This window comes from Python bivittatus, unplaced genomic scaffold (genome assembly GCF_059951505.1).
Source record: "Python bivittatus isolate LINGU-HERP-01145 unplaced genomic scaffold, Pbiv_v1 ctg000320_np1212, whole genome shotgun sequence".
Classification (NCBI taxonomy): Eukaryota; Metazoa; Chordata; class Lepidosauria; order Squamata; family Pythonidae; genus Python; species Python bivittatus.
In genome coordinates this window covers 14,559,220-14,584,750 of record NW_028277052.1, presented here as the reverse complement: position 1 = coordinate 14,584,750, position 25,531 = coordinate 14,559,220, and the positions used below count along the sequence as shown (strand labels likewise).

Below are 25,531 nucleotides of genomic sequence, written 5' to 3'. Positions count from 1 at the left end.
ACTATCATATTTCGTCCCATCAAGATCCTGTTGCATTAATGGAAAACAGATGAAATCACCCATCCCTTGACTTCTCTGTTATTCAGTTTTGGAGTCAATTTTTTCCCCTCAATGCATTTCAAAGCCAGAGGTGGGATGGGAGATACGCTGGCTTTTGCATCTTCCAGTTATCAAACTCAATACAGGATACAGGTAGTCCCCGGGTTAAGAACGCCCAGTTCACAGACGACCCATTGTTAAGAAGGAAGTCTACTGTAGCAAAAGTCGAGTTCAATATACAATGATTCAAGTTCATTACACAATACTGCTTATATCAGTGTTTCTCAACCTTGCCAACTTTAAGATGCGTGGACTTCAACTCCCAGAATTCCCCAGCCAGCAAGGCTGGATGGAGAATTCTGGGAGTTGAAGTCCACGCATCTTAAAGTTGCGAAGGTTGAGAAACATTGGCTTATATAGTATCATACAATAATACTGTTCCGGCTTACATCCAAATTCGTCTTAAGGACAGACCTTGGGAACGGAACTCGTTCTTAAACTGGGGACTACCTATATCTCTAGATCTCCAGATCCCCCACTGCCTGGAAGAGGTCAAGTCTACCTTTTTTAGAAAGCTGTGTTTTCTCTTGAGAGTCATTTTAGAAAGAAGAATGCTTCTGTTTATCTTGCAGTAGCCCTGGATCTGCAGAAACTTTATTTCCTATCTTCCCACAGGGCCACCCTTTGTGGTTTCCAGCCTGCTGACTCTGCTTATCGAAGGAAGAATTGAGAAAAACAGTGAAAAGCAAGAAGGAAGAACTGCACAAATCTAGAAACTTAAAAAAGAGACATTTATTCCTTTTTCCCTCTATGGCCACTGAGCATGTTATTTTTTTTGTAAAAAATAAAAAAAAATAATAAATACACGGCATCTTTTTAAGGTTCCCAAGGTGGACTGCGTCTCCCATCAACTTCTGTTTCCACGTGATAGAGGACGTCTGCCAGCGTGTGCTCTACAACAGCGACCCAGCCCATGTCACTGACCTGCAGGGAGAGAGAGAAAGGTGAGTTGCTTTAGTTTAACGTCGTACAGTACAGTACAGGAAGCAACTGAGATTTAATTTGCATCTGCATAGTTTTGGGTTCTTTGAAGGGCAGCATGTTAGAGTCTACATCCATCAAAAATGCAATTCTTGATGTGATTATGGGGGACGAGAGGGCAGGACATTGTGCTTACCAACTTCCTGGTGGAGGGACAAAGGAATTTCGAAGCTTAAAGCTTCTTAAAGCTCTGCAGTCAGTCGGGGTGGGAAACACATTGTGGCGCCTTTTACGTAGCAGCCTGGCCCCTGCCCTGCGGAATCCACCTTGAGATCTGGCAGGACCCCACCCTCTTAGCTTTCCAGAAAGCCATTAAGAGCTGGCTTCCCCCCAGACATTGGGATAGCAAGGTTGGAGCCTGGCGGCCTATATAGACAGATGGATGTGGTTGGACTGGGGACCAGGTTTTTTCTTGTTTGTTTGCTGGACTGTTTTAGGCTTGTGTTTTTATTACTTTTGTCAGCTGCCCAGAGCTGTATCTCACAAGGAGGATGGCCATATAAATCGAATGAATGAATGAATGAATGAATGAATGAATGAATGAATGAATGAATGAATGAATATAAGGCAAGTTATGCATACGCTATGAGGCACTGGAACCCAGAGAGAGTGCAACTGCAGAAATTCACTGCTTACATTGATAATATATATTCACCTTTCACTCAGCCTACTCTTAACCTTTCCTTTCTTAGCTACACGGAATCCGTTTATTTTAGGCACCAAAGGCCACTTCATAATCATCGGTGGACAGGGAAACAGTTGCGCTTTTCCTTAAAAGAAAAAGTGCAGCGAAACCAAAGCAGAGCCGAACCCCCTTTTTCTCCCTCCTGGTTTCTAACAGCCAATGAATGGGTTATTTCTTCCAGTGAAATCTGCTGCCTAAAGATTATCCCCAAAGGGGAGAAATTAAGTGGTTTACACCATGTCATTTAGGGTAGCACTTCTGGCTGCAGCTGATGCTAAATCAGAATCCAGTAACTGCTGCATATCCCTACATTTCTCAACTTCCTTTGAAAAACAAAGCGATGTCTCGCCTCTGCAGAGAAAGAGCTAGAAGTATGTTGGCTGTGCCTGTTGGAATGCAAGCACACTGTGCCTTTAAACTGATAGAACTGTTGTATTGCTTAGCAAGGTTTTCAGTTCCTAATTTACTAACCGGAAGGAATGTTTTCTTTTAACTCAACAATTTCTGGTTGCAAAATAGAGTAAATTTCAGCACTTGAGCCTTATTTGGCCTGTTCTTGAAATAAGAAAAGGAATACTGCTTGATTACTTAAATTTTAAGCTTATGCATTGGCTTACAAATGAAGTCCGTGAAGAGGGAGAGTGTCTTTCTACCTTCAGTTACAGCTATGGGAAGAACAGTCATGGAGCGGAATAGGGCTCTTCTTCTTCCGTTAAGATGGAAATCAAATCATATCCACAGCTATTTCATCAAAGGCTGAAAACCTGTACTACTCCAAAATGATATCTCTGTATACTATGAATGAGACAATAGCTAAATAATCTGGCAACTGGTGTAAATTCTTAGTATTCTTTTTTTTTTTTAAAAAAAAGAGAGAGTTTCTAGCTCTTAGAATACATGCATAGCTAACTACACATAACTTACAGAGCTAAACATGGTCAGGGCATAACTAAGCTGGTAATGTTATCTCTTTCTTTGTTTGTGTAACTTTATTCAGTGGCCAAACGTGCACATGTTATTCCTACTAGAAATAAAATTAATCTGGCCCATGAAGCTAAGGTTTTCATTTACATGGAAAATTTTACAGATTACTTGCACACAAAACCTTTGATCATATCACTTAAGAAAGGCACACAATATCACTTTGATCTCTGACTTACCGGGCGATAACTAATATCTCTTGGTGGGCATTTGAAGTAGGGCCCGAAGTTGATAGAAACCTATAAAAGGGGAAGGATTTATTTTTAATTTATACTAAGTTATTGCATTGCTCAGTACTACCCCCTGCACCTCCAATATTTCAATAGGTATTATTGGGACAAAAGGATACATGTCTGGAAAATTATAATGGAAGAGACTGAAGGACAGCTTAACCCCAAATAAAACAATTCCTTTAAAAAAGCATAAGCTTAAAAAAAAGAGGGGGGGGGGAGACAGAGCCTCATATAGCTTTACAGCTTTTTTATAATCACAGAAAAAAGTTACTCTGCAAACAAGGCTACTAGTAAAAAGAAAGGCTTCTGCCAAGAAAACTGTATACAAGATTCAGAAGGAACAGCCTTCCTCCAGAGATTGTCTGCATTTCTGCACATGCCATGAAGAAAAGTATTTTTTCCTTCTCCTGCTAGCCAGGCAAATTTGCAGAGGAGAGATTGTTATCTGTTTTTCTTCCACCAGTCTGTATGAGATTCCAAGCACTCTTGACCCCCAATAGCTCTGAGACTGTAGCAGTTAAATGCAAGGCTGAATTAGGCAAATATGTACTCTAAGATTTTCCCCACATTTACCCTCATGCCATACAGTTAATTAGTTCAAGTCAACTATTGTGGTCCTTTCAGCCCAGAATTAGCAGCCGTGGGACTTTCTAACGGCAGAGAAGATGAGCTTCTCACATACCTGCCCTTTGCAAGCATGTAAGGATCGATGCTGTTGAGTGGTCAGTGGTGAGAGGTGCCTGGGGAGGCTGAGGGCAGGCACCATCTTGCATCAATATATGTGTCACTGATACACAGTCCTGCCCATTGTGCTAGTATGAACCTACTTTCAGGACCAGGCCCTCACACATCATATCAAGCCCAAGGCAAACAGATCTGAAAGAGCTGAGCAATTCAGCTTCTACGTACCGTGCAGCCTTTATACAGAGATACTGCAGGGAAATAAACACCTTCAAAAATATCTTTGTATGCAACTCCTTGACTGGTACCATTCTTATAGAAGATTATCTAAAAGAGACAGACATCTGTCACCACAAGCTGCAGAGTACGACTGTAATCTTTAGGCACTTCCCTTTGACCTGCAAAATGCCCTTTCCTCCACTTCTTCTGTTCTAGTAGCACATACCATAGGCCCTTCGGGGTACACAGTGTTCTCCTGGAAATGCAGAAGGGAGCATCCAAAAAGATAAATAAAGCACAAGATCTAAGTCTTGCATTTTATAAACTACAAAACTATCTTTGAAAGTCATTGTGTTGCAGGTCAAAGCACAGAAAGAATGCTTCAGAATGTGCTTATACCGGAGATGTGCAACTTGCAACTTATAATGACCTTTCCTCTGCTTGTTGTGTTTTAGTGGCACGTATCATAGGCCCTTGGGCTACACATTGTGTTCTCCTGGAAATGCAGAAAGGGCTTCTGTAGAGCATCCAAAGGATAAATAAATCACAAGGTCTTAAGTCTTGGATTTTATAAAATGAAAAACCAGAGATGTGCAACCTGCAACTTTAGATGACCTTCAAAATGCAGCTTGCAAAACTCTTTCTGGAGCTGGGGTACTCTTCAGGATCCTCAGCTTTCCCAAAGTTCATTTTAAAAAATCAGATAAAATTTAAGTTCTTGTAACACAAAGTTAGGCTCCAATGGCCTAGGGCACAAGGAAAAAAAAAAAAGGGAGGGTGGAGAAAAAAAAAAGAACAAGAACACAACAAAACTGAATTACATGTTATAAAAATCACCCAAGCAAATTTTTGAACAGTATATTTTCAAACAGCATTTCTAAGGGGAGGAGCACTTGACAGGTTGTCCGCAGACTTCATAAATGTTGATGTAGATGATGAATGGAGGAAACAGTTCCTGCTTATGTTATGCACACTATGTAAAATTAAGAGTTAATGGATAAAAAACTGGACTACTATTTTTCCACTTAGCCAATTAGATTGCAGTTTCCAATAACAGCACAGCAACCCACTGTTGAAATAAATTTCAGTAACAGTCACACAGTGGATGGTGGTGACTTCACAATTTGGAAAGCCAGAAAATCCACAGAGTAGGTGTTATGCAAGGAACAGAAGCTCAGCAGGTCCAGAGTGGCTCATGAAAACTTTGAATTCTCATCCTGCTGATAAAAGGTGGACATGATATCTGCTGAGGTAAGAGGGCTGTTCTTTTCCTCTTGATGAAAGAGCCTATGCACTGCAGGAATGCAGTGCTTGTTGGTAAGCCTCCTTCTCTGAGCAGCTGTGTATGATGAACCTCTGAGGCACTTCTCAATATCACAGTTAATTTGGGAGAATGGAACTGGTTTTCTAACTGAGGAAAGCCCTGTATTTTACTCTAGTCAAGCCCCAAAGCTGAGAACTGTGTCCAGATCTTCAGCACCACAATTTAAGAAAGACACATGGCTTTCAGGGTAATAACCAGTCATGTGAGGCGTGCCTGGAAATGAATCAGAAACCAGTGAATCAGATGAAAAACAGGCTCAGTTTTCACAGTTGTGTTTTGTACGAGCTGAGGCAGCCTGCTAATCGGTGCAGTGACATTAATGAAGGTCCATATAGTGAAGTCACATAGGACCAAGGCCAGATCTTCTCTCTCCAGAAGTGGAAGCAAAACTTGCATCAACCCGAGGACAAGAATTTGCTATTTCAAGAAGAACAAAATCCCAAATGAAATAGGCAGCACCCTTCTTGCTGGACTGGAAACTCTACCAGGTAGAAGGATTTCAGTCTTTTCTGGATTAGATTCCAAGATGTTCACATCTAGTCTGAGCTGATCTCAAACATCAGTTCTGAACTACCATGGCCTGCCTGGACCAAGTGGAAAGGAGACATGCTATTCTAATGTTAGCACATGGAAGCTACCCAAACAAAAATATACAATCTCCTCCAATGGTTTCACAATGATGTTAAACACATGGACAAAATACTGAACACATGAATTTCTGCACCGAGGCAGTGTGTTAGGCTCAAAGACCTAAAAGGCCTCTTCCAATTCTACGATTTTCATGCAATTCTTTTCAGCAACCCAATTTCTGCTTCAAACTTACTTGGCTTCCAATGGCTTGCTTTAAACTTTTCTCAGCTTTATCCACAAAGTCCTTCTCTTCAAAGTACAAGTAGCTTTTGAACTTGATCAAAGCCTAAGAGGACACATGGGAGGTCACATCAAAGCAGAAATGCATTTCTAAAACAATGATGAGACAGAAGTACAACTACTGGCTAGTGAGACAAATGTGACTTCGGTTGCTTAATTCAGCAATTCAGTGAGTTGTTCCTTGCTATCTGTAATAGAAGTCACTACCTCCAGAGAGAGTAGAAACACTCATGGGATTGTGATGGGCAAGAGAACAGAACATGAGCAACTATTAAATATCAAGGAGTGCATGTATTAGCTATACTCTAAGATGGCGCTCCTCAACCTTGACAACTAAGTTGTGAGGACTTCACCTCCCAGAATTCCGCAGCCAGCATGCTGGCTGGGGAATTCTGGGAGTTGAAGTCCTTGCAACTTAAAGCTGTCACGGTTGAGAAACACTGCTCTAAGGTATGTTGCAAAGATCTGCATCCTGAAAGTCAAGAGAAATATGTTTTAATAAAACAGTAACAAAGTTAGCAGCATCATTAGAGCATAATTAAGAGCTCTGCTAGAACAATATTGGATTGGAACTGGGGCAAAACCAAGTTCCAAGTCCACCCTCAGCAGGTGACATGAAAAGTCACTAGGTTGTTGGGGGACGATCATAATTTTTCAACCTAATCTACCTCACAGGACAGTTGCTGAGGGGATAAAATTGGAAGAGGAAATACATTGCCTGGGGCTCCTACAGCAAAGGCAAGATCTAAATCTTAAGTAACAACATGAACTCCCCAGGGTGTTGTTCTTTTTCACTGGCCAATCAATCTCCCTGATGTTTCAAGGCACACCACTGGCGGTACTGGATAAAATACACAGCCAACAGAATTAGTAGCAACTAGTATTCTATTTTAAAACTTTGCAGATTGACAACCATCAAAACATATGGTAGCAAATTCCATAATTTACCAATAAGTCTTGAAAAAAAATTCTTCCTGGAGAAAGCCTAGCTATGCAGTTGGCAAGAGTTGATGCTGACCTGATGGCCCATAATCCATCAATCTTGAGAAAAATCCAGGTTCAAATTCCTGCTTAGCAAATTTGCCATATGGGGTTATTTTGTAAATGAAGGGTTATGGGGGAAGGGCTTGTGGAAACCATATAATACCCCAGAACTTCCTCACTGGATAACTAGGTAAAAATATAACAATGCATAAATAAATAAAAGCAAACAAGGAGCATCCCTTGTTTTTGTTTCCTGCTTGTTACTTCCTTGCAATGCATTCTTTTAATTAACATAGGTCAGCTCCTTCCTAGGTTAATGAGAAGTATAAAACACCCTCAATTTTTTTGAACAGAAAGCTCAGCATTCAAGAAGATGGTCAGATATTGCTCAGAGATGTTTTAGTTTTGATTCCTGCACCAGGCAGGAATAGCCCATCTGCTTTTCTGTCTATGAACACACAGATACACAGATTATCTACAGTTTTACATATTTAAAGTACCTATGCCAGTTTTTTCATATAAATGAGGAACACTTATGATCCTAAGACATGCTGCCTCATTAGCTTCCCAGCTGATTCTAGTACTTCAGTGAGAAGTATCAGAACTCTTTATGTGCCAGCCTAACTATTCTCAGGCAGCTCACATGGCGTCCTATGGAAAAGCCCAGTTGGCTCTATTAAAGTGCTTAATTAGAAGACCCACCTTGTCTTTGTAAGTATCTGGCAGGGATTTGGCTGTTTCTGTGTCCTCAGGAAGGCTGATATAAAAACCGAGCACATCCCCTTGGCCGTAACTTGATGAATAGTGTTTACCGATAGACTGGTGGAACTTTGTCCCTTTCTTGCTACGCCAGGAGTAACTGAATTTGTCATAACCTAGAGGAGCCTGAAGGTTCCCTGCAGAAAACCAAATGTTATATTTTCAAGTATTTGATTGTATTTGTCTATAGAATGCTTCAAAATGTTATCTGGAGGGAAGGAAGCTGGTTATCTTAGCGGAAGAAGAGGAATTTTGTTCTTTCCTAGCAGATCCTGGCACCCTAAATGGTACTGCTGCTCCTACCTATCCTTGCCTATGCAACAAGCATGTCCAGGTTACAAGCCATGTGTGGGGGAAACAATTAGGGAAGGACACAAGTCAGATGACAATTCATACATGTGTTTCCATTGATTTGGAAAAGTTGGGGACCCCTGGTGCAAGGAAACAGGCCAAGCTAATTTGAGGGATGTATCCTGAAGGATAAGGAAGATGTGCAGAGTCTGAGAAAGGAAGCTGAATGCCTGTAAAAAAGCCCCTTTGCCCAGTCTAAGCTCTAGTCAATCCCTGCAACATACTTTGAGGTCCTCAATGGAAGAAAGGGAGAGAGAGGACACGTGAAAGAAGGGGCAGTGGGTTTACCTAGAGGTTGAGACCACCCAAGTCTGGCAGCCGTTTCTGGAGGCATCTCGTCCACGGATATTTCAAAGTACCAGGCCCCCTTCCGCACCCCATGTGAGGCTCGTACCATTGAATACCCTTTTTCTCCAATAACCGTCAGCCTGTCATCTGAGATCTTCAACTGAGGGGCTGCAGCAATGAGAGGGAGAAAGGCAAAGCTAAGCTATTGTGTATCTGCAGATCCTAAAGAAACAAAGCAATTGCTCAGGAACAGAAAGCCTCCGAAGTATCACTGCTCTCCTCTCTGCTGGATCACACATTCCTGGCACAGTCTGTTTAATACACTATAGTGTATCTTGACTGGCAGCCAGCAACATATGGTGGGAACTTCTAGTTCTTATTTTTATTGCAGAATGTTTTCAGTTTGCTAAGTTGATTAGGAATCATTGATAGATCCTGACTGCAAATACAATGTATTAGACAAGACTGACAGTTTTAAAATCTGTTTTTTTAAGGGATTATTCTTAGACAGTATATGGCATCAGTCAGAAAATGTTCTGATGTAAGGAGGAAATGTATATTTTTGCAAACCATCCTGTGCAATGCAAACTAAATGTACTGGATATTTGGAGAAATTTCCAGACCAATCCTCCTGCCATATAATGGCTCTCTAGAACTCTGTTGCCCTACAAGATATCAAAAATATCAAAAGGCCCTTCCCTGGAAATGCCAGGAATTAAACTCTGGACTTTTTAAGTGCAAACATGCCCATTAATTACAACCATCTCTCAAAGATGTTTCTAATTAGGTATTACCTTGCAATTAAAAAAAAGCCAATGGCATAAATCACCTCCACACACACACCCCTTCCTCATTTTGGCTTCCTGAATTCCTATGGTGATCAGTTTGCTGTTTGTGTGTTGTTGTTTTTTCCTTTTTCTTTCATGACTTTTGGATACAATCTCACAAATAAGATCATCTAATCTGATACTTCCTTGGGGCGGATCTATGATCCACCTACTCGTTTACTACAACTCCAAGATCACATTGCCAAAATCCGTGGCACAACTTTCAGGGCTTGTTTTGTTGTTTAAAATAGCCTCACTCTTAAGAAACAGGGACACAAATCCAATTTTGCATGATCACTGCTTCTTAACCAGCCCTGGTCACCAAGTTCAGGAAACATTCAACGAGGTCGAGCAACTTGGTACCTCGGTCATGCAGAGCTAGAAGGACCCGTTCGTACAGGCAGGCTCTGTAGAGGTCTCCAGGGATAGGCTTTCCTGCCCAACAGTCTAGTTCTAACTTCTCTGGGTCAGGAGCATGGGGGTCAGGCTCCGCCAAAATGTATCGGTACCCATCCTTATTAAAAGGGTGTTCCAACGGATAGCCATGGGGTGGAAGACGCTGAGCAGAGAATAAAGGATCACTGTGGAAGCAAAATGAATCAGTTAAAGGAGCATCTCTCTCAGCCTTCCAAACAAGAAAGAGGAACAGAACCTTTTAATTAGTCGGTATTGATCACCATCATTATTTCAATTTATTCCCTTCCCTTCTAGGCATACCACAAAGATAGGCGGCTAACTATCTAAAATAAAATATAAGCAATGAAAATGTGATACAATAGCAAACATAGTAGTAGTAGTACAGATCAAGAGCCCTGCATGAGGAGGACAGTCTCAATAATTTTTCTAGAAACAGAAGGGCTGACCACAACTCAGAAGGCAATGTTTTCCATAGCTTGGGAGCAACAGATGAGAAGCCCCATCACCACCACCATGCCTAAACAACAGGCCTCTGACCGCAGCTATAAGAAGGCCTTCTCTTGCTGATCCTTATGCTCAGACAGATGTATACAAGCTGGGAAGTCCCGTGGGCGTTTGCTCCCCCATTCATATTATCAAGCTCTTCCACATCAACAGAGGTCTGTTCACAAATGAGTCAAGGGGATTGTACACTGATATTCTGGTCTATGAGCTAACCCAGTGTTGTCCAAACTTGGCCACTTTAAGATGCGTGGACTTCAACTCCCAGAATTCCCCAGCCAGCATTCTGGCTGGGGAATTCTGGGAGTTAAAATCCACACATTTTGAAGTGGCCAAGTTTGAAAAACACTGAGCTAACTGATCCCCTTTGGTAGAAACACTACACAGAAAGGTAATAAATGAATAAAGAAATAACAATAAACAGAAGGACAAGAGTTGTTCTTCTTTTCTATCCTTTCTATATCAAGCCAAATTCTGCTGGACTTACCTCCTAGTTTTCTTGGCTGTTCCCGTAGTTCCTCCTTCTTGCTGCTTGCGTTTGGCCCCTCTTCCTTTCCCACTACTTCCCGCCACAAGACCCCCTTGGAAAGAGAAACACCACAAATGTATGTCATCTACTGATATGATTGGGGAATTGGCCCTAATCCCCTTGGGTACATTTGAACCTCAACAAAGCCAGATGTCTTTCAGGTAGGAAGCAGAATTTCACTGCTCTAAGAAAACAATTTATGTTTGGTTCACTTCCTGGCCTCTTCTAACTTGGGAATCAAAATGGTATTTTGTGTAAGACACAGGCAACACCCTAATGTGTGTCACTGGGCTGATATTAAATGAAAGAACTACCATAATTTCTTTCATAGAGATTCAAATCACACAAAGACAAAAGTAGGATCTTATTCTATAACGAAGGGGGAACTCAGACTTCCCCTCACTTCAAATCACAAAAACTCTGTTGCTCAAATTAGGAGAGAAGACACTGAAGACCTTCAAACTCTCTACAAGCCCTGTATTTTAAATTTTTTTTTGGTAAATTGCTTCTTTGTTTTATAATTTTATAAATAACAGTTAAGGGGTCGGCTTAGATAAGGGGTTCAGCTCCTTTCTGGTTCCCCCTAATGTAAGCACTCCACAAAAGAGTTAGAATACATTTGGTCCCACAGCTCCTAGCCCAGCTCAAGCCTCCATCACTCAAAGTCCAGAAGACAGAAAAACCAAGGCACAAGATTTTTCTGCAGAATAGGCAACTGATTATTATCATCATCTGGGAAAATACAGAGAATCAAAATTTCAAACCCATCAGCCTGGAAAATATTATGAACAGCAGTGTCCCGTGTAAGTTGCTACTCAAATGTGAGTGAGAACAATCATTCAAGACTGACTGATTTGAATGTAGAGACGTGGAGCTAGTGAGTATCAGAGGCAGATCTCTTCAGGCTCTAAACTGACCAACCCAGAGACAAACTTTCTGGTGGACTAGACAGCCACCTTTAAACATTAGCGCAGGGCAGCAAAGCTGCACCAGTAATAAGCTTTGAAATCAGTATCTCCAGCAGTCTAAGGAAACACAACCTTTAAAGGGAGTGTCCTCTTCTGCACTCCCACCAATTAATTTGAACTACAGATTTTTATTTTCATTATTACGAAGTAAGGTTCAAATGTAAAAAAGTGGCTTCTCTCTTTGCAAATCTGGAGTGCCACCTTCCAACCTGAATTCAGGCAACAAGTTCTTCATCTCATGAGCTGGACTATTTCCTGACTGGCTCAAGCAACCTTTTCAAAGGTGGAACAACTTGTTCGCCAAAAATCGCATGGGGCTTCAAGAGACTATATTTACATTTCAACCATACACTACTGACATCTGGGCAACATACACAAGGATATTGCATTTTATCATCCAAATAGTTTTATGAAGCAGACTGAGAGACAAGCTCAGTTTGCACACTTTGCCCAGTCACAGTTTATTTTACAATGACTTAGATTCAAACCCATTAAACTCTACGAGGTTTGCAAAACTAGGGACATCAGCAACTGTTTGCTTCCCCAAAACAATCAAACATGCATTGCAACATCACACTGCAAGCTCTGCCCGTTGTATTTGTGTGCAGTGTTATGACACGCACACCGAAGGAGTCTGCATTGTGACATTTCAATGTTGTGATACACGTTTTGTCATTTGGTCCCCTCATAGACACCCATGTACAAAATACAATGGTTAGGTTCAGGTAATGCACTACACCTGTGAAACAATCACATTTTGTCACAGCATGCTATCTGAACCTAGCCAGTGTTTTACCAACCAGTAAACTTTGTATCTGAGCAGGGTTTTTCCCATGTCCAAGATCAGAATCCAAGATCTAGCCTTCTCTTAGGACTATGCGGTAAGAGCTAACATAAACTATAAAGAAGCACACTAATTATGTGGGGTAAAAGCTGACTGTTTGAATTCAGAAGGCAATGTTGTATGAATGTTGATTTTATTTTAATGTTTTACTAATAGAAGAGAATATATGTAGCTCAGGGTTGAACTGTGGAGTCCTTGGTGCTCTCTGAGCCTGATTAATTGCTTGCAGATGTTTCATTACCCAACTAGGTAACATCATCGGTGCTAAATGGGATGGGGTTTGCTCTCTATTTATATACAGTAGCTTGCCCTGCCAGCATTGGTGGGAGTGTAGTTTTCTCCTTGGTAGTTCCTTGGAGCTACTATATATAAACAGGAAGCAAACCCCACCTCACTAGCACTGATGATGTTACCTAGTCGGGTAATAAAACATCTGCAAGAAATAACCAAGCTCAGAGAGCACCAAGGACTCCACGTTTTAATGTTTAGCAGCCCTATTGAGACAGAGAGCCAAAACTTGTGTTTTCTGAAACACACTTCCCACCAATTCTTTTCCCTATTTTACAGGAGAGGAACCGAGGTTACACATCTAGAGACTTGCATCCAACCCTCTCCAAAAGAAATCAAATCAACAAAATGAATTGAATTAAAACTAAAGCTTTTATGTGATCAGTGAAATGGAGAATATGACCTTTAACCATTTGTAAATGCTTCATGTACGCTTTTAAATGTTCCACTTACAAATTTATGTGGTATGCTTGGGGTTAATTATTCTTAGCTTCTACAACAATTTGGCAAAACAAAATAAAAGGGAAAAAAAGGCTTTTCACACAATACTTAAGTTTTAGGAAGCTGAAAAGCAAATATTCACCTCCCAAAGAGGCTCCACCTGTAAGAACAGAAGTTGCACCATGTTGTTGTTGTGTTTTAACAAGAGAAGAAAGCACCATAACATGAAATGGAAATTAAAACAATCAATACCAGCCCTTGGGTGCATGTTCAGAAAACTTAAGTCACCTGAAATTCATTTAATAACTTCTTAGAAGGCTGTGAATTTCTCTGTTCTTTTTCTCCCTGGATTCCATTTCAGAAATGGAGGAGAGGGCTTACCTCCTCTTACAGCCAGCATGAAAACAGGCCAAGCAGAGGAGAGACGGAATAACGGCATTCCCTCAGTTCCAGGGTGCTTGGTCTTCATTCTAGCTGCTGAGGAAGGTGCATTCCCTCCATGGTTAGCATGAAACCAGAATGGACGGGCAGGAGAGGATTTTATTCCTCAGCCAGCCTTTTCATTCAATGAATGGGATTTGCCTGCAATGGCAACTAAATCCAATGATTAAAGAGAAACCCATTTTTATTGAGCCTCCTTTCCAAAATTTGCATTACCCTTAGGCTGGGATTAAATGAGATGCCATCCTTAGAGAAGGTTCTTGTGCAAGTCCCACTGAAGTCAATGGGAGACCTTTAGAAGCACAAACTTATTCCCAGAGGAGTTCTGGAAACACGGCAGCAAAAGAGATGCACAGCCACAAATTCATGCCATAAAAACCATCTGTAGTGACAGGCTTGAATGAACTATTTTTTTCAATTTAAGATTACATTTTTAAATTTGCCAGATTGCTTTTCTAGGAAAGTAGCAGCTCAATTATTAAACTGAGGAGTACTAGGCAAATTATACTCTCCAATTCTGAAAAAGAATCCACAGAGTTTCTTGCAATAAATAACATAGATTCATACACATATACACATGTGGTATGCCTTTTAATGTAAACCTAATGCAGAAAGAATTCTTGAGCACAGGTTCCAACCGTATATAATTCAGGATTAATTCCATGAAGATGTATTCCTATGGATACTTACAGTGGGGCAAAAAAGTATTTAGTCAGGCACCAATTGTGCAAGTTCTCCCATTTAAAAAGATGAGAGAGACCTGTAATTTTCATCATAGGTCTACCTCAACTATGAGAGACAAAATGAGAAAAAAAATCCAGAAAATCACATTGTCTGATTTTTAAAGAATTTATTTGCAAATCATGGTGGAAAATAAGTATTTGGTCACCTACAAACAAGCAAGATATCTGGCTCCCACAGACCTGTAACTACTTCTTTAAGAGGCTCCTCTGCCCTCCACTCGTTACCTGTAGTAATGGCAACTGTTTGACCTGTTATCAGTATAAAAGACACCTGTCCACAACCTCAAACAGTCACACTCCAAACTCCACTATGACCAAGACCAAAGAGCTGTCAAAGGACACCAGAAACAAAATTGTAGACTTGCACCAGGCTGGGAAGACTGAATCTGCAATAGGCAAGCAGCTTGGTGTGAAGAAATCAACTGTGGGAGCAATAATTAGAAAATGGAAGACATACAAGACCACTGATAATCTCCCTCAATCTGGGGCTCCACCCAAGATCTCACCCCATGGGGTCAAAATGATCACAAGAATGGTGAGCAAAAATCCCAGAACCACATGGGGGGACCTGGTGAATGACCTGCAGAGAGCTGGGACCAAAGTAACAAAGGCTACCATCAGTAACACACTATGCCACCAGGGACTCAAATCCTGCAGTGCCAGATGTGTCCCCCTGCTTAAGCCAGTACATGTCCAGGCCCGTCTGAAGTTTGCTAGAGAGCATTTGGATGATCCAGAAGAGGATTGGGAGAATGTCATATGGTCAGATGAAACCAAAGTAGAACGTTTTGGTCTAAACTCAACTTGTCGTGTTTGGAGGAGAGAGAATGCTGAGTTGCATCCAAACACCATACCTACTGTGAAGCATGGGGGTGGAAACATCATGCTTTGGGGCTGTTTTTCTGCAAAGGGACCAGGACGACTGATCCGTGTAAAGAAAAGAATGAATGGGGCCATGTAGCGTGAGATTTTGAGTGAACACCTCCTTCCATCAGCAAGGGCATTGAAGATGAAACGTGGCTGGGTCTTTCAGCATGACAATGATCCCAAACACACCGCCCGGGCAACAAAGGAGTGGCTTCGTAAGAAGCATTTCAAGGTCTTGGAGTGGCCTAGCCAGTCTCCAGATCTCAACCCCATGGAAAACCTTTGGAGGGAGTTGAAAGTCCGTGTTGCCCAGCGACAGCCCCAAAACATCACTGCTCTAGAGGAGATCTGCATGGAGGAATGGGCCAAAATACCAGCAACAGTGTGTGAAAACCTTGTGAAGACTTACAGAAAACGTTTGACCTCTGTCATTGCCAACAGAGGATATATAACAAAGTATTGAGATGAACTTTTGATATTGAGCAAATACTTATTTTCCACCATGATTTGCAAATAAATTCTTTAAAAATCAGACAATGTGATTTTCTGGATTTTCCCCCCCATTTTGTCTCTCATAGTTGAGGTATACCTATGATGGAAATTACAGGCCTCTCTCATCTTTTTAAGGGGGGGAACTTGCACAATTGGTGGCTGACTAAATACTTTTTTGCCCCACTGTAGGTGGGAGTTTATCCCATTTAATACAGTGGAACTTTCAAGCAATCATGCATAGGACTGCAATCTAAACCTAACTATTTATTTAATAGTTTTGCTATTGCTACAACTTACCAAAAGAACAAAAAAATTACAAGATACATTAAAAACCCAAACAAAAAATAAAAATAAACAAAGCATGTAAACATAATTACATTTTGATTTATAAAGAAAATATACTCAACTACAGGGTTTGAGGATTGAACATTTTAAATTAATATTTCCTCATTTAAGAAAAAATTAAACAAACTTACCATTTAGACTTCCACTAGTAGATACAGTGTTGCTCTGTTTTTGGTTATCATACGCAGGACCAATATTAGCAAGGTCCTAAAAAGGAAGCAAAGGGTATTTCTTTAAAAAAAAATACTTTCAGCCTCCTTTCCACTTTGTACCTGTTTTAATTGGTTAAGATTTGAAAACTGCCAACTCACCCCAGATCTTGCGATTCCTGTTCACTCAGAAATGAATCCTACTATGTTGTGGAAATTTTCCCCAGGTAAATTTGTTAAGAATGGCAAATTTAGTTCCAACAAAATTCTACAGCAGACAAAAATTGTCCGCCTCTCTTATCTGAAAGCGATTTCAGTCGTTCCAAAAGACTAGCATCCTGCTAGAGAGCGGATCGTTGAAAAATAACCAATTGGAAAACTTTCAAAAATAATTTTCCAGCAATGTTTTGAAATGTTAATCTTTGGGCTGCAGGAGAGAAATAGTCACTGTGAGGCTGCCCTCCCCCAATTTTCAAGGAAGAAGGTTATGACAAGAGAACCCAGACCTGGCTGCAACCACCTACCAGTGAAAGGTGTTGCTTCTGTTCAAACTGCTGCTTCTCTCCCCCCCCACATCTGTAATCTTCTGGATTATATTTGTTAGATTGGAACTTTCCTACCTTCCAAGATCCTTCCCTCACTCAGAAAAAGAGCCCAAATCAAGAGCCTTACTCATTATTATCAATATTTACATTGTGCCCTCAAACCGGAGGAAGTTTTGTATCACTGACCTACCTGGTCTAGGAGTCCAAATTTGGGGTAATCTTCTTCTGGATCTTTACTACCTGGATCCGGATGCTCTTTCACCAAAAACACATCTCTTTCTTTACACTAGAATAAAGCATTCAAACAAGATCAGATGCTAGTCATAAGGTCAAAAATTGAGTAATATAAGTTTCTGCATCCAGACTAAGAAATTAAACTACAAAACAAAACATGGTAATTTATCTACTCACCAATGTATTTTCCCCCAACTTGTAATCAAACCTCATCAATCAGAAAAATGGCAGTTTTGTTCATCTTGACTTACCATTGTTTTTACAATATTGTTTGGCCAGGTCATTTTTCCTGGTCTTTGCCGTGTTGTCATACATTCCCAGTACTTATCAATAAAGGGTATAATATCCTGTTTGAAAAATCAAATATAATGACAGGGAAGTTTGCAGCTAAAGCATTTTACCAAATTTAACCACCTACGATATTTCTAGCCTTTTTATCATAAGAGGGAAAGAGATTTCAGATACAGACATGGTTAGGCTAAATGCATGGAGGCAAATTGCTATGAAAGTTTATTATGGATGCACAGATCTAGAACATCACTTTTGCTTTCCCACACAAAAGGCAAGTTACAGATTAAGACACAGTTAAGGCAGTTTCCATAAAATTCATGGAGATAATCTGGAATTCTGAGTGGATGACAAATATATACAAGAGACATCTTTCACAAAGATATAATAGATTTATACTCTCTTTCCCCAAGGAGCACAAGTCAACTAACATATCATTCTCTCCTCAATTTTTTTTTCTCCACTACAGCCCTTTGAATAAGTTTAGCCTGAGGAACAAGGAAATCACCCTGGCCAATACCTTACTCCTAACCATTACATCACACATTATTTCACACACACACACACACACACACACACACACAAGCACCATTTTGTACCAACAGCAGGACATAAGACTGAACAATCTTCTGACATACATTCCTGCCAAGAAGAAAACTTAAGTTTTCTATATGAGGAGATGTGTAGCATGAGAGAGCATGGTTGATCAAATGACCTCTCATCGGGAATATGAAAAGGTTCTCAACATTCAACAAAATGTACAAAGCTTATTCTCACTATTTTGAAACCACAAAGCACTCACTTTAAAGGGGGGAAAACGTTTAAACCATTCCAAGATTCCTATTTACTAAATCAAGCTTATCTTCATACTTGACCCCAGGAAACTGTACTTGAAGCTGGTTCTTGGAATTTCTCTTGCAAACTTTTGGAAAATACTTTTGTTCATCTCAGCAACATCCTACTCGCTGCCATTGGCTTCACTAATATTTTTTATTTGCATTTGTTATTGTACTAAGTGCCTTTTAATGCTGCCCAGCCATGGTAAGCAGCATATAAATATTTTTAATATTAAATATTTAATCACATAAGCATACAGTATTACTGTTCTGGTAGGGGGCTTCTTTCACCACCACTAGCAAAGCTGTACTATATGATTTCAGCCATTCTAGAGGTCCAAAGCCAGAGTAGGAACAACTGATCCATACCTTGTCTTTTGAGAACATAGTTTTGGGATGTTCATCTTGCGTCCTTGATTGCCAAGTCAGATTCGCCAAAGCACTAAGACACATTTCTTTTAAATCTTTAAGAAAAGAGATACAGAAAGGAGACCAGCTTCTTCAATAACACTCTATAGTCTGAAATAAACATCAGGAGTTAAGAGAGAGATGAATGAAAAAAGTTACGGAGGAAATTTCAACGTCGGTTTAATAATGGGCAAAGAAGGGAGAAACAGATGACAGTGTACATTTTGGGACTCTTGATCATGTATTGAGCTAATGTGACAGCTACAATGCTAAATCAGATCAGTTCATTAAACTTTACATTCCTTCCGGTGATACAGGTGCTCCTCGGGTAACAACCACTTGTTCAGCGACTGTTCGAACTTACAATGGTGCTGAACAAGTGGTACTTACAACCAGTCCTCAAAGTTCTGGCCACTGCAGTGCCCCAACAGTCACATGATTGCAATCCAGGTGCTTGACAACCAGCCCAGATTTCTGACCACTGCAGTGTCCCACAGTCACATGATCGTGATTTGTGACCTTCCCTGCTGGCTCCCGACAAGCAAAGTCAATGGGGAACCTGTCAGGAAGTAGAAGTTGTGGTCACGTGTGGTCCTCGCTTAATGACCCACGGTGATTCAGTTAATGATGGTAACTGGGGATTGCCGGAACTGCTGTTGCTAAGCGGCATGGCCACATGACATTGTGCTTTACGACTGCATCACTTAGCAATAGAAATTCCAGTCCCAATTACCATTGTTAAGCAAGGACTACCTGTAAATCTGATGTCTCCCAGAATGAACAATCAATGAAGCCAGAGAGGAGAGTAGCCCAGTCAGAGACCACATGCTTTGCACGCAGAACCCCCCCATAGCTCATCAGTGCAGACCAGCTAATCTAAATGGGCTAATGTTACAACTAATCAGTGCAGCCCAGCAAAGCTAGATGGACTAATGGTATAAGGCAACTTCCTCTGCATCTATAAAGCTTCTGGAAACAGCTATAATATTGCCAGCCAGTTGCAGTCCCTGACCCATAGGTACCTATACAGTGTTCATGGCTTAATAATTCTTGGGCTAAAGGATGAAAGTTATTACAGATAATCCCATTTCTTGAAGTTTATAACTTAAAAATGAAAGTGGATGAGAAGATAGTTATACCAGTTTTTCCCCCACCGGCTTACTTGCTTGTTTTCTTAAGAAGTATGTATTCCCGCTATGATGGCAAATGTTGCAATGGAAACTGTAGTTAGTCATAAAAGGAAGGCAGGATCTGAAACAACAATTCAGTGGCTCTTCTCAATAAACCAGGTGGAAGAAAAATGTATAGTGACTTTATAAACTCGATGTAGCAACACTTAGGTATGTTAAGCTATTCTAACAACAACAACTATGCAAGACTCTTGCCCATTCCCCCACACTCTAGGATAAACCTAGAGGCAATATTAATAAAAAGCTGAAGAGATACACTGAAGTGAAAGATAACTCACCTACTAAATGCTTAAATACATCCCAAACTCAATTATTCTCAAGTAATAGAGAAAAACTGACTCCATCCTGACTCCTTCCAACTTTAGGAATTTAACACCCTGACACCCCTCCCCCTCATACATACACAGACACAAAGAGACAATAATCACAAAAACAGATAAGTAGCCTTTAGTCCGTTCCCTTTTGTAATCTGAACATCAACATCAAGTCAGCGTATTTGAACATAAAGCCTCCAGGCCTAACCAACCACCCAATTTGGAGACAAGCAAGGAACACCCTTATTAACATCATAAAAGCCTCCAGGCCTAACCAACCACCCAATTTGGAGACAGCAAGGAACACCCTTATTAACATCATAAATCTGATTACCAAGTGAAGCAAGGGATTTTTCAGGTTCTCAACAGAGCCTGCACTCTCTTGAGACATCTGAAGTTTATGCTTGCTTAGCTCTGGTTTTGTATGAGATGTCCCATACAAATGGAATTGGATTAGAATGGTTTCAAATCATGGAATAAATGGAGGATAATCCATGGTATCAGTCTGTTTATTTGATGTGCATTAGACTAAGAATTAGCCTGTAGATGACAACACATTAAAACACCTTGGGTTTCTTTTTTTTTTTTTAAGATAAATGTCCTATCACTTTACTGATTAACTCCATAAATGTTTACATCTTTAGCATCATTGGTTCACAATAAGCAGGCAAAACAGCATTTCTCCACTCAGCTTAAGCCAAGGCTGTCAACATTTCAGAGAAATAGCTGCAAGCAAACAGCCTCAAACTTTCATGGAAATGTAAAGCAAAAATGTAAACATTCAAGACTGAAATTCTCAAGCTGCAAATGTTTGGATGTTCTATCTGAAATGGCTGGGCATACTCAAAAATAAATGAGTTAAGGATTACAGTCTATACAGTTGTGTCAACACAACTGCTTTGATTAATATTTACAGGTCTTTGTGTTCTTAATGCAACACAAACAGACAGGAAAGCAAGGTCCTCAGCCACAGACAGCTTATTAGACAGAATATTGTTTATATATATATATTTTTAAAAAGGCCTATAATATTGTGTTAAGTCATGCTCTGCATAACCACAATTCATTAAATAATCCACCACAGTCTGGGTTCACACAATGCACTGAGCCAAAGCCACACAAACTGCATTATGGCTTAGGGTGATATGTGAATTCGGGCACACAGGAATCAAAAACAGCCACAATGAAGTCTAGGTTTCTATTTAATGCTATATCCATTTGAATCACAGAGCTAATGTTTTAGAATGGCCTTCCATCATCTTGTGACCCATGTTAAGGACCAGAAAACCTTTTGAAAGGCTGGGACATAACCAATTGATGCTGGCTCTTACAATTTAAGGAATTTATCATGCTACCTGAAAAATTCTGGTATTACCATTTCTCTTCTACTAAATGGCTCTTGAAATGTAATAGGGAACCTTCTTTTATTCCTGTTAATATACAGGATGTTTTCTATATAAATGCCAATAGCCTATTGCTAAGCAACAAAATAAAGGGAAAATGCCTCAAGCAGTTTTTGTTTGTTTGTAAATAATTATGTAAACAAAGTGTTAAGGAAGCTGTGTTTACATAACAAGGGAAGCTCCACATTCCACTGATCTGCAAACCAACTTCATATATGAGCTTTTGCTGCCCTCTTCTGGAATCACAGAACCAACATTTGGAGAGAATGTTTCAATTACTTCTACTGAACATCTGTCCTGATCAAAAGAGATTCTATTAATATGCTGCTACTACATACGTGGTATCAATCCCAAATGTTTCTGCGGTGAACCACTTGGTGCAAATCCCACATTGCAGTTCAATCTCTCCAAGTTGTCTTCCATTATCCTCATCCACAGAGCTAGTTTGATTATCCATGACTTCTGAACCATCCCCCACACCTTCCTGTAACAATATCAACACAAGGGTAACAAAAGAGCATCAAGAACAGTTAAAATACTTTCCTCCTTCCAAGCATTTATCCCTACCTAACCACTGTATCCTCACCTGCTCAACTGTATGGCTGAGATTTCTTCACACTATCTCTTGTATCTTGGGACATTTTTACATCTTTGTCGAATCAGCCTTACTTATTATGGCTGTGTGAGCTTTGAAGATTCAATTTGATTGAATTATCTCTTCAAACTGAATCACTAAATTGATCAAATCAGGTACCTTCAAACTGATTCAAAGGGCTGAAGGAATTGTATAAATGCGCATATATTTTTATCAAACAATCTTGAAATCCAACCAACTTGAATTGCAAATTTACACTGCTTTTAATTTTCATTTTGAAAATGCAAATGAGATCTTTTCCAATTTGAATAGCTCTATTAGAAAGACTATTTTTAACATATACACACATCAATCATGGAACATGCTTTATCTCTGAAGAACAGGTTTTGTTTACATACCAAGGCATCCTTTCCACTGGATGATTCTGTTTCTAGGGTAGCAGTGACATCAGCCAGAGATGCATCACCCCTGAAAAGCATTAAAAGTCATTATTACAGGCTTGTAAATTTTTGTGTACTTTTTTTTTTTATTTAAAAGGTTTAACAAAATGACCCTACTGATTCTAGTATTTAGCATTTTTAAATTTAAACTGGATCTGGAATTTTATGTGTTTTTGTTCTACCCCAATATCACAAACAGCTTTTTGCTTTTTTATTTACAGAAAACAACCCCCCCCCCAAATTGTTAACAAGCAAGAATCAAATAGTTTAAATTAGTGAAATGCTATTGTTAAAAAAGCTAGAGATGGGGAATCTGCTGTTTCAAAACAAGCTGTCTTTTCTTTTTCTTGAAAACATAACCAAACAAAACCTTATAGGATGCTATTTTCTACACATTTATCCATCATCTATTATCTGATCCTTTTAATCAGAAATATTGGGATTTGAATCTGCTCTGACAAAATTTTCATTGACTCAGAAAATCCAGATCTAGGTGTACAAAGCTTAACTTCATTCCAAGAAGCTTTTTCAACAATTCTTAAAAGGGAAGGCCTGAGCCACCTCAAGCATTTCTATTCACTGGATTTCCCTGTCACACTCAGCAGTTAAGGAGGGCTCACTGGAACAGAAATGATCTTCAATTTTGCAACACTATTATTTGGCAAACATGCAGAGTTTTACTTTAGTCACATTAAATGTATATCCCACTTTTTTTTTCTCAACACAACTTATGTAGTAATCACTCCTGCAATTTTATCCCCATCATAATTTTGTCATACAGGTTAGACTTAGCGGGACTGACTAACCCAAAGTGGTTGACGATTGAGATAGTATTCGAACACAAGTTTCCCGGCTCCTAGTTCAATGCCCTAATCATCATATAAGTTTAGTTCTCAGAATATGGATGGCTATGATGTACTCCAGTTGATATGAACTTGCATATTCTCGAAGGACCTGATTATAAAGTCCAAACCCAGTGGAAAGCTGTAACCCAAAACAGTTAGCAAAAACCACACTAAAAAGACTAAATCACCACTCAAGCCATATATGGTATATGCCAACAGAAAAGCACAGAAAATATCTTTATCCTAGACTATTTTTCCATCTAGCTCAGTGTTGCCTACTATATAATCAGCAGCAATTCTCAGTGGTTTTAAGCAGAAAGATGTCCCTCCCCCCATTACTAATTATCTCATGCTTTTGAACAAGAGACAGCAGAACTCAAACCTAGGAGCTGCCTTACACCCACTCCTCATTTAGTGCTAAATGAACATATGACTGAGACAGAGAGAGGGAGGGAGAGACGCTGTAAAGATCACTGGCTGCCGCTGTCTCATTCAGATAAAGTCCTCTCATGCAGCTACACCGCCGCTATGCTCACTCCAGTGTGCGCTGTTGCCAGATGCACAGAATTTGGTTGTAAATATGCATGTTGGTTGGAAAATTAATGTTTAATTACCATTTATTACCGTCATATTTGCAAATGGTTGCAAACCAAGATAGCTGCTAAATGAGGAGTGGGTGTACAGAATGGGGACTAAGTTACAACCCAATCTGCACCTGCCATATATTAAAAGGAACGAAGGAAGCAGAGGAAAAAAATAAAGGCGGAGCTGATCTAGCCTGAGTAGGAAACAGCAAAGCTGATGTCATTTACCGGTAACAAGCAACACCATGGTCTGCTTAGCCATGGTTTACTGAGTGAACCACATGCTTGCTCACGCAACATAATAAGCCAGAAATCATGGTTTACAGCTCAGCTCACACAACACCAGAGGCAAGCAAGCCAACATGTCTGGTCGCAGGATTCCATTGCGGACCACGGGGGAGAGCAAAGGGCGAATGCAGCTATAGTGACCGCAGCCCACCCGCCGCGCTACAGAGGTCTTGGGACTGTTTCTCTCAGAAGACACGGTCGTGGCTGGCTGAAGATCTGGGGAGTTGCCACCACCCATAAATCTACAGGGAAGCAGGCAGGCGGAGGCAGCGGCCGGACTAACTACCGCCGGCTGGGAATTCTAGGAACTGCAGTCTCAACACCTGGAAGGAGCGCAGCTTCCATACCTCGCGCCATTGAAAGCTTCGCCGCAAAGCCCGGGATTCGACAGGCGGGAAGAAAGAACCTGGGCGGAGCTCATTGGGCAGACCGTCAAAGCTCTGACCAATGAGAAACGGATGCGAGACCTCCGGCCAATAGGAGCGCCCCACTGGACTCAAGGCTGCTAGCCAATAGAAATGAAGACTCCAATCTCGATCCCTTTTCCCGCCATATCGCCAGGTCTCACCCGGTCTCCGAGTCCCCAGTTGCCTGCTCAGTTGGCCCCGCGGCTTCCCCAGCCATCGGCTCCGGAACAGCCGGTGGTGTGGCCTCCCCTTCTCCTCCATCCTCAGACGCCGATGCTCCAACAACCGCGGACGCCATCTTGCGCTGGAAATCACCTCTCGCGGGATTATCAGCGGGTAATCTCGCGAGATCTATTCATTCTGATTCTCCCGTGCCTTTTTTTAAAGGGGGAACGTCACTCTCTTTTTCCTTAAAGGGGCAACACGGTTTTTCGTCTGGCTTGAAAGCAGCGCTCGCAACGGAAATGTTACAGTATATTGTACAGAGTTCCAGAAACTTTTAGCTCCCTTAACATTTTCTATTTTTCGTTTAAACCTGATGGGTTGAATTGGGTTTAGCTTTGTTGTTGTTTAGTCGTTAAGTCGTGTCCGACTCTTCGTGACCCCATGAACCATATTGCACCAGGCCTTCCTGTCCTTCACTGCCTCCCTGAGTTTGCTCAGTTTCATGCTCATTGCTTCAGTGATGCTATCTAACCATCTCATCCTCTGCCGTCCTCTTCTCCTTTTGGCTTCAATCTTTCCCAGCATCAGGGTCTTTTCCAAAGACTCCTCTCTTCGCATTAGGTGACCAAAATATCTGAGCTTGAGCTTCATTATCGATCCTTCCAATGAGCAGTCAGGGTTG

General features: G+C 40.7%; 1 protein-coding gene across 3 annotated transcripts; it reads right to left on the bottom strand.

Moving 5' to 3' along the window:
* Nucleotides 1-809: 809 nt before the first annotated feature.
* ASH2L (ASH2 like, histone lysine methyltransferase complex subunit) lies at nucleotides 810-24,999 on the bottom strand. Of its 3 annotated transcripts, none has more exons than XM_088139136.1 (17): nucleotides 24,846-24,999; nucleotides 22,519-22,588; nucleotides 21,864-22,009; nucleotides 19,781-19,869; nucleotides 18,580-18,674; nucleotides 17,338-17,433; nucleotides 17,043-17,138; nucleotides 16,290-16,365; nucleotides 13,413-13,430; nucleotides 10,688-10,781; nucleotides 9,646-9,863; nucleotides 8,456-8,623; nucleotides 7,760-7,953; nucleotides 6,027-6,119; nucleotides 3,889-3,987; nucleotides 2,926-2,985; nucleotides 810-1,023 (listed from the first exon to the last, which is right to left on the bottom strand). In XM_088139136.1, exons 1-17 carry the CDS (start codon nucleotides 24,980-24,982, stop codon nucleotides 916-918), a joined length of 1,857 nt encoding a protein of 618 aa, XP_087995262.1. In that variant the 5' UTR covers nucleotides 24,983-24,999; the 3' UTR covers nucleotides 810-915. The 3 variants fall into 3 exon arrangements, with proteins under 3 accessions (XP_087995262.1, XP_087995265.1, XP_087995263.1); XM_088139139.1 differs by lacking the exon at nucleotides 24,846-24,999 and adding an exon at nucleotides 24,625-24,737; XM_088139137.1 differs by lacking the exon at nucleotides 13,413-13,430.
* Nucleotides 25,000-25,531: the final 532 nt, after the last annotated feature.